General features: G+C 45.8%; 1 protein-coding gene across 2 annotated transcripts in view; it reads left to right on the top strand.

The window, feature by feature from the left end:
- Positions 1 to 819: 819 nt before the first annotated feature.
- The window catches only part of NKIRAS1 (NFKB inhibitor interacting Ras-like 1), a 10,710-nt gene continuing 2,137 nt past the window's right edge, over positions 820 to 9,392 (top strand). Inside the window, exons 1-2 of one of the 2 annotated variants that reach the window (XM_010144633.1) lie at positions 820 to 964; positions 7,943 to 8,184. In XM_010144633.1, coding sequence (XP_010142935.1) covers positions 871 to 964; positions 7,943 to 8,184 — 336 coding nt within the window. In that variant the 5' untranslated portion in view covers positions 820 to 870. Of the gene's footprint in view, positions 965 to 7,509; positions 7,560 to 7,942; positions 8,185 to 9,392 lie in introns of those variants that run through there. The other variant, XM_010144640.1, reaches the window with a different exon arrangement.

Below are 9,392 nucleotides of genomic sequence, written 5' to 3'. Positions count from 1 at the left end.
GGGGACGGGGCTTTCCCTGCCTGGCAGGACCCCGTGGTGACCGTTCCGGTTTTGCGGTGCGTGCTTTGCAGAGCGCCCTGGCTTGGGAAGCGTTCCCCAGTTAAACTGGAATTGAAGCAGGACAACGCCAGCCCCTCCTGGTCCTGACAGGTACTCTTCAGCGCTCTCTGTGACAAACTGCTCCAAACAGCGAACCGGGAGCGAGGGCCTGAGCCTTGCCGCGGCTCCCGGGCAGAGGGAACGGCCCCTGGCTTCTGGAGGGGCCTGCTAAACCCAACCCCCAACCATGCAAACTGATTTAAAGTAGACCAAAAAACCTGCTTTTGGAGTTGCTTTCCTGTGCCTCTGCCTTTAGTGCTCCTGTTTTCTAGCTCCTCGGCTGTAAACACTAGAAACTTTCTGTGTGTGAAATAAAAGGGAAGGAACTGCCATGTTGTCACACTTCTAGACGCCATCCTGATACCACCAGGTACCATCAGGTCCGGAGCAAAACCACAAGGCCCGATAACACAAGTCTTGCTGCATACATGCAGCAACACCACAGCCCCTGCCCCACAGGGTTTATACGTGTCAGCGCTCGCAAACGGTCTCCCCAAGCCTGACGGGACGAGTGTCGCGGCTGCACCCTTCAATGCAGCAGCCAAAAACCTTAAAAGATGGTGTGGGAGGAAACGCTATTCCTAAAAATATCAGTCACTGGTGAGCGCCTGGGAGGGAGCTGCGCCGCCGAGTCACCCGCTGCTTTGCGTTTTGCCTCTCGGCTCTCGTGGGCTTTGCTCCTGTCTGATGCTGAGCTCTGCCACCGCGCCAAGCTGACAGACTCCTGTGTCCACACAGGGCTTGCCTGCTGACTCTGCCCTCTGGGGAAAGATGGGAAAAGGCTACAAGGTGGCGGTTTGTGGAATGGCCTCAGTGGGAAAGACTGCGATTTTGGAGCAGCTCCTCTATGGAAAGCATACTGTTGGTGAGATATTTTTGCTTTTGGGGATTGGGGGGGATTGTTTCCTTTTGCAGCATCTTGTTCTGTGTGGGCCTCAAAAAAAAAACCAAAAAACAAAAAACCCAAACAGACAAGGACCACAAACTGCTCGGAGGTGAAGGAGGAAATTAATGTGGTTTTGTTGCATCTCTGGGCAGTTCTTGAAATTCATAGTCCCTTACTTACCGATTTTTAAAAGAGGCTTGGAGAAGAACCTTTTCTGTGATGTTCCCAGCTATAAAATATGTGAATGTTTAAAAAGAAACACACAGCAGGTGATGTGCTTGCTCCCTATTTAGATAAGAAACATCTCATTCCCTGGAAGATGCTGTAGAGGCCTGAAAAATAAATAGATGTCACATGATGAGTGCAGAGACTTGTTTAGACTTTTGTTTCATCTTCTTAAAGCTTTATTTTGCTTGGTTTTGGTTAATATTTAATCAAAGTGCTGGAAAGAAAAAAAGCTCAGCTTTAGGTCCCATGTTGTGTGCTGAACTTGAGGGCCAAGCTTCTCGGCCGTCAAAGAAATCCTCCCACGAAAAACAGACTTGAGAGAGGAGCCGGGATGTCTGAGACTTGCTGTGCCCAAAAGAAAGGCAAGGAAGGCAAAGCCAGTTTGTTTCCCCTCCATTTCCACATGACTTGGCTTTGAGAGGAAGGACCACAATCAGCAGGCTGAGGAATTACTCCTGCCTCACCCAGAAACAAGGGGTGGCACCAGGGGGGAATCTCAGGGCTTTGACAGAAGATGTCTAGTCAGTTTGTACCTTTTCCTTGGGCAGATGAATTAAATGTTGGGGTAAGGTGCTGGATCAACACAGGGATTTCTAGAACTGTGCTTTGCAGGCACTGTGCCTTTAAAATGTGTGGATGGGAGGAATTTGCTGGCAAAGCGTTATACAGAACTGCATGCTAATACCCTGTTTAAAAGGAGGATTTCCTCTAATGGTGCAGCAACATCTGTTTCCAGCATCCTACTGAGCCCTGTGCACGGAGCCCCCTGTAGCTCTCAGTGTGAAGGTTGCAGAACCTGCAGGCTGAAGGTTTTTTCCTCTGCTGCCGACCTGCCTCTACTCTGTGCTGGGCTGGATGATTGTGAGAGGCACCCTCACAAACAGCATGAGCAAGACCACGTTACTTAAATTGTATTGCCTTGCATTACTTCCTGCCCCAAGCTCCTATCAGCGACCCAAGCAGGAAGGATATTTGGGTGTTGCTGATCAGAGGAGCTATTTATGGAGCCAGCCATGCACACGGTTAAACAACGTCATGGATAATGGCTGACATAACTGGAGGGAGGCCTCGTGCCCAGGGTTTAGCTGTGGGTGTCCCTCTGTCACTCCCGAATGCTCTGCTGCAGCTCAGCCATTGATCAATGCATTGATTAAGGCTTTCCTCCCGCTCTCTTGAAAAGATCCATTTTCCTTTCCTGCAGCTCTGCTGTTATTTTTTGGAGTTAACAGTAAGGGAGGGAGCAGCTGATAGCAGAGGGGGAGTGCAAGGGGAGCAGGAAAAAGGTAGTCTCCTGTTTCAATGATTTTGGTCACGTCTTCTTCTCAAGACCTTCAGAGAAAGAGGGCAAATAGCAGAGTCATGATCAGAGTATGGAGTGGGCTCATATGGAGCCACTGCAGCCCCAAGGGGTGAGCAGCCAGGTTTTGATATCACCTGTGTGTGCCATCAGGACATTCTGGGGGATGGACTCATATGTTGGCATTTCTGGCAGTCCTGCTGCGTGGTCGCTGTCCTCCCTGCCTCTTCCTTAGCCCACAGGTTGGTGAAAATGGTTCCCAGAAGATCTTTAGCTACTGTTCCAATCCGTATTGATTTAACCCTCAAACTGCGGGGTAAGGGCACCACTGTGAATGTCTCACTGGGCAAGGACAGAGTTTGAGGAATAGTGAATCTTGATTGCTCCTTAGCTGAGCTGCTTTAAACTCCACAGACCTGTTGCTGGTGCTACTGTTGCAGGGGTGGCCTCATCCTTAAAACATGATTACTGAATCTCAATCCTTGTTTCCTGAAGCTTGTAATCTCCAGAAAGCTGACATATACATCTTGGCTGCTGGCCTTTTTGGCAGGGGGCAAAAAGGACTAGTGTGTTTGCTGAAAGCCTGTCTGTTCTGAGCCAACCAGCAAGGCAGCTCACCGGGTACGGCCACACGGGCTTGATCTGTTTCAAACCCCATGCTTACTGACTGATCTCAAGAGCAGCTCTGCGGCCAGTCCGAGGGCTGGGAGCCATAGGGAGGACTGTCAAGCCAATGCACGGAGTCTCTCCATTCCTGACAGCATCCACATCCTTCTCTCAGTGACAGCTCAAACTTGGTTGGAGGCTCAGAGCATAAGGTCTGGTGCCATCCTCCAAGGTGTCCCCAGCCAGTGACATGGGGGTCTTCTCCTGGCTGTAAATCAGCCATGAGTCTATGTCAGTGCTGATATGCCTCCTGTATTCTTCTCTGTAAAAAGGAGAGGTGACACAGTTGCTGTCGGGGAAGAGATTACTGTCCTTGGAGGTTTCGTGCTGCTATATAAAGCCCTTGGCTTTAAGCCCATCTCCTGGCTGTATGCTTGGTGACGGTGCTGTAAACCCAGTTGTGCAGCGTTTCTTTTCCTATAAAAATGTGCACCTTCAGCATTCCCTGACTTGTCAGGGATGAAGTCCCTAAGTGCTGTTGCTGCTTACATGGTCAGCAGCTAGCACTCTTGCAAAAGCACTGCGATTGCTTGAGGTGAAAGAGGAAAAAGTACTCGAAAGGGAGGAATACCTCCCCAAAAGGGCTATCTGTGTCCCTGGAGCATGTGAGCAACAATGTACGGTACTGGGCTTAGTGCCAGGCTCCAAAACTGCAAGAGGAGATGTTTGCCTTGGGCCCTAGGTTGAGAAAGGAGAAGGCAAGAAGGTGGGAGACACTCTCAGAGCTGCATCAAGTAATGAACGCATTGCCTGGCAGCCTCTCTGCCTAAACTAATACAAGGAATCAGACAAAACCTGCAAGGAGGTGTTTGAAATGGGTGCAGATTTAGCTTTGAGTCTTGTAGGGATACTATGACTCAAGGCCAAATGGTTGTTAAGGCTTGCACATACCTATATGGTTGCCTGGTACTTGGGATGATCTCTCTTTTTGTGACTTCAGTGCTGTGTTTGTCCAAATTCTTCACCTTCTGTGGTACTCCTGAAGAAAGAGGGGGCAGTCTTTTCTTCTTGGTCATAAAATGGGTCCTTGACTGGCAGTAGAAGATCATCCCACTACATACCTGTGGTATCTGGCACTGCTTGTCCTGAGCTCTCTTGAGAAGTTGAACAGGAGACTTGCTGACTTAACTTTGGCATGAGACATGTCTGTAAAGAGGATAGGTATTTTTCCTTTAACAGTGTCCCTGTTCAGTGATGGTGCAGAAAGGCGTCTTCCTTCTGACTTCCTTCTGAGGGACTTCTGGCCCCTCAGCCTATGGTAAAGCTTATCAGCTCAACAGGAGAAGATGAGAACTCTTCCTGAGGAAAACACCTTATCTTGTATTTTCCTTATCTCTGCCTCTTGGCTGTGTAAATAGCTGGTATGGTTATGTTATTAATTAGCAGCTACTTCAATTCATCTTACTAGCTGGGAATGAAAAAGTTGTGTATGAAAACACTGTGGTAGAACCCATAACGAATTTGCCTTGTGTGGTCTCAGCTGGAGGGATTTGGTGTTTTGGCTTTCACGGCTCCAAGATGTGGAGGCTAGTTAACCAAATTAGGCATTCTTACATCTTTGTTTCCTCAATCAAAAGTATCTCCTGATAGAGCTGCGGCTAGCTTTGTATTTTAGAAACAGATGAAAATGGAGCTGAATGCGTGCCTCCGGAGGTCACAACAGTGGCTTCTGGTTGGTGGGACCAGCACTTAACTACCGGTTAAATCTAAATAGACCAGCTCCTGTTGAGGCCTGTCCAGCTCTTCTCTGAGCTGGGGATCCTCCGATGCGCTGTCATTTGAGATCTAAGCAAAGCCTGTTACCCTGCTGTTACAAACACAAGGAATAGCAGGCTTTAGGAGCTCTTTGCTAAATTCCTGCTGGAAAGAAGGAAGGAGAGATTACATAGGAGATCTTCAAAAGTACTCAAGGAGACACAAAATTTGTACTGCATTTGTGTTCAAGAGTCTCTTGGGAATTTCTGATATTCCACCCATCTTGAAATTTTGCTTTCATTTGGTATTTGCAATATCTCTGCTTTGCCTGGCTGGAGCATGCAGTATTCATTAGTACATAGAGCCTTTTCTTTTCCTCACTGGGAAACCACCCAGTGAAACACCACCCAATTTATGCCTGAGGCACCCCTTGCAGTTCCTCTGTGGCAGCAGTTGGTAACATAGATGAAGACCTTTCTGCCTCTCCCAAGGCTTGCACCAGCTAAGTAGGTGCTAGCATCAATCTCCTGTCTAATTCTCATTTCCCTCCCTAACTTTTCTTCTCCTTAGTTTCCAAAGAAACTACGAGATTGTTCACTGTCTTATTAGTTCCCCTTTGCCCCATGGCTTCTGAACCTGAAAGCTGGTTTCATCTGCCCATCCATCTGTGTAAGAGCAGTAGGTATCTCAAAATATGTTTCTGTAAATTTGGAAAAACTGGTGGCAAAGAAAAGGCCCATAATAATGCTCTCCTCTAAGAAAAACCTACTCGAGCTGGCAGTAGTCTGCAGGGCAGTAACTCCCCAGCACAAGCTGTCCTTGCCCACCCAGGTAGCAAAGGTGGGAAGATGCCTGGGGGTGCCACAGAAGGAAAGGAGAACCCGGGTGACAGGGAGGATGGGGAGGTCCAGGCACCTTCCTAGGACGCTGGGCTTTCCTGACTGCTTTTGCCACTTGTACAACAACTTGCCCAGCATGTATTTGAATGGAGAGCAGGAAAGTATTTGAATGTGATGGTACTGACAAGAATTTTAAGTATCATTGTCAGCAAGATGTGGTCTGGGCTTTAGAAGCAGGGCCTAAAATAAGTTGACACAGATATGTCTAAAAATTATCTGAATTTGCTTAGGTATCTGCTTGCATATACTCTCTCTCCCACTGTATGCAGGTGATGTTTCACCTCTGGAATCTGACACTGACTCATAAATTCCAGCCTTCTCCAAAATGCCCCCAATTTCACATCAAAATTTATTGCTCTATTATGCTGACTTAAGTCGCAGGTCTTAATTTTTCCTCTTCATTTTTCAAGTAGGATGTTAAAAGACGTAATTTTCATTGCTACTTTTAATGCTGTTAGGAAGAGACTGTCACGGGAGAATGTGGATATATCAAAGACTGTTGAATTACGGTGCAGCATTTAGATGTACAATGTTATTCATTGCTTTTAAAAAGAAAACGTAGGTGCTTATGGTTCATTCCTTCTTGCCAGGGATGCTAGATATTTCCTTGACCTGCCTGTACAATGCAATGAGGCAGAGCGAGAAAATTGCTACACCCAGAAAGGGCTCCATTACCTACTTGAGTCTTTAAAAATGCCCTTGTAACACATTCTCCAGCCATGCGGAATGCGTTCGTGCTTTCTCTTTTTATTAACCTCTGTTTTGTCCTTCTGCTCTTAGTTTTGCTCACGCATGGTAGCATGGCTATATTTGGAGGCGACATAAATTAATTCCTTGCAAACCTAATAAGAGTTCAATCTATGAAGACTGCACAGAGAGGAGCAAAACGAACAGCTTGTGCCGCTTTCCTGCACAGGAACGCTGCATACATCATGGGAAACCATCAGCGTGGGTGGAATGCTTTAGCTTGTTTGTCAATGTGAAGTATTTTGAATAGTGCCATTGAATATAGCAAAATCCTTATTTTCACAGGCCAGACAATCCCCTGTGTTTTCTTAAACAATACTGTAATATGTTCCCTTTTTGGCAGACAAAGAGAATAATGTGAGACTCATTATTGTAGCCCTGCAACGGCAAACAATTCATGTGTACAGGAGTACAGGAGTGCAGTGGAGGCAAACCCGAGGATTTATATTGGGGTTTATACGAGTACTTAAAACTGACTCTGAAAGTGGCCTAGTTACAATATACATGGTTTGCTGGGACCTGTAACCTTATGCATCTACTTCCAGGGGGATCATAAAGCCAAGGTGATCTATGTGTCTTCAGGTTTGTCCTGGAAAAAAAAAATCACTTTAATTAGTTCAGAGTAAGCTGCCTTGAATTACTTAATATTTATCGTCGGGAGAGGAAGGAAGGAGAGCCAGTGTGCAGAGTTACTATGGAGCAGGTGATATATGTTTGAAAGCTTGTTACCTTGCACATGCTCTTACCTTGAGCTTGCTCCTGTTAGCAAAGCTGATTCATTTTAAATCCCTAGGGGATAGAAAAAGCTCACTGTCTATTTGAGTAACTATAGCATGCAACTTTGCTTGCATGCAACTATCCTCTTCTCCTTCTGGCTTGATCTCACTTGTTGGTTATTTGTACCACCAGTACACATTCATTTCCAGTATTATTCTTTTGGCTCCTGCTTCTGATGTATGATCCAGCTCAGTACGGAGCAAAGAAGTAGGCTGAAGATGTTACTGCTTGACTGTCTAGTGTCCTTGGCTGCTCTTCCAAAAGGGTGTGTTTGGACAGGCCCCTTTGCAGCATGCTTGGCACAGAACCGGTACACTGGGTGGTTGGAGTTTGGGAAACCTGGGGAAAGAGCCATATATCTTATCCTATCCCGAATGTGCATGTTGTACAAATTGATTTTACAGGCATAATCATGTGCTCATATATTAGATGGTTGTATTTACAGTGTCACTACTGTAAATAGCTGGTGCAGTGATCTGTGAATAGAGCCCTTCATAGGGATGTCAGGCGAGGTCAAGTCCAAGTCAAGTCACCCTGGAAAACATGCACTGAAAGCTATTATTGAGTAAAATTCTGCTGTGCTGCAAATAGTTCTAGTAGTGGTGCTGTACTCACACCCATTGAACTTTCCTGCTTGTTTCAAAACAGGCTTAGAAGAAGGTGCCACAATGGAAGATGTGTATTTGGCATCAGTGGAGACGGATCGAGGAGTGAAGGAACAGTTAAGGCTTTATGACACTAGGGGTCTGCAGGAAGGTGTAGAACTGCCCAAACACTATTTCTCTGTTGCTGATGGCTTTGTTCTCGTGTACGCCGTGACCAGCCTTGAATCTTTCCAAAGAGTCGAACTGCTCAAAAAGGAGATTGATGTCTTTAGAGACAAAAAGGAGGTAAGTGCACAGTGCGTTAACTGCTTGCCTTCTCGATGTATCGGTGATAGGAAGTTAAGGTTGCAAAGCATGGTTTTGTTTTTTTTTTTTTCTGTAAAACTCAAATACAGAGGAAAACAAATGTACCCACAGCCTTGGGCAGTCCAGCAAAAGGAAGCTTTCTCATGCTGGGGAAGCCTAATTTGCATGCCATGCAGGTCATGCAAAATAATGTGGGTTTTTTTCTCCTCCTTACTTCCTCTACTAGAGCTAAAATTCAGTTAGCTAAATGCACCAGCCAGGACACTTATGACTAATAAAACATATGGTCTACAGCAGTGCAGTTCATACGTTTTTTTAGATATTGTACATGGGAAGTCAAGTGCACAGAATACTATAAGGAAGGGCATTATCGTTGTTTGTTTTGTATTCATGTACTTGATGGTTACAAACTAGTGTAATTGACAATGGGGCTCCCAGACATTAGTCAATTGGCAAAGCAGCTTTAATGTATTTTAACAACCATATTGAATCAATTCAATTGTGTGAAATGACTGCTCTATTTTCCCTTAGAAAGCAGCTAGTGTTTTCATCTGACAGTGTTCCAGCTTAGCTAAACAAATATAACTTGCATGTGTCATTAGCATTATGGCTTCTCCTACAGTATCTTTATATTCTCGAGTAGTTTCCCCTGTTAAATGTCTTTAGCCTACAGCTTTCCAAATGTCTGGTTTATGCTGTTAAAGAAAACAAAGCAAAAAACAAAAACCAAAAAAAAAAAAGGTGCCTGAAGAGTTAATTGGGTAATGGTAGGGAGAGTCTTTCCAGAAATGTTACTTGTTTAGTACTGAAGCACACAGGGTGGTGGAGGAAGGCAGGCTCCAAGTTTGACAGCAGCTGAATGTGTCGTCACAGGAGAGGTATGTTAGCTGGTAGGGCTGGTGTGAGCTGCAGACTGTCACGTATATCAGGGATACGGAAGTCAATCATAACTCCCCTGCAGAGCAAGGAAAGGTAGACAAGCAGGAAATTTTTCCCAGGCGCTGTGATCTGTGAGGGCCCTGATTTATTACATTACAGCATGGTGTAATGCGGAGAGGGAGCCACAGCCCTAACAGGATCTGCATCCCTCCGTTCTGTGTTACCTGCCAGAAGTCTTCTCTCTTGTTGCATGCAGGTATTTTAGAAAACAGCCAATTTGCTGATCCTTTGGGAGAGCTTAAAGTTGT

The sequence above is a fragment of the Buceros rhinoceros genome, unplaced genomic scaffold, assembly GCF_000710305.1.
Source record: "Buceros rhinoceros silvestris isolate BGI_N320 unplaced genomic scaffold, ASM71030v1 scaffold17460, whole genome shotgun sequence".
Lineage (NCBI taxonomy): Eukaryota > Metazoa > Chordata > Aves > Bucerotiformes > Bucerotidae > Buceros > Buceros rhinoceros.
Note: the sequence above shows the minus strand (reverse complement) of the source record. Positions and strands in the feature narration are given on the sequence as shown.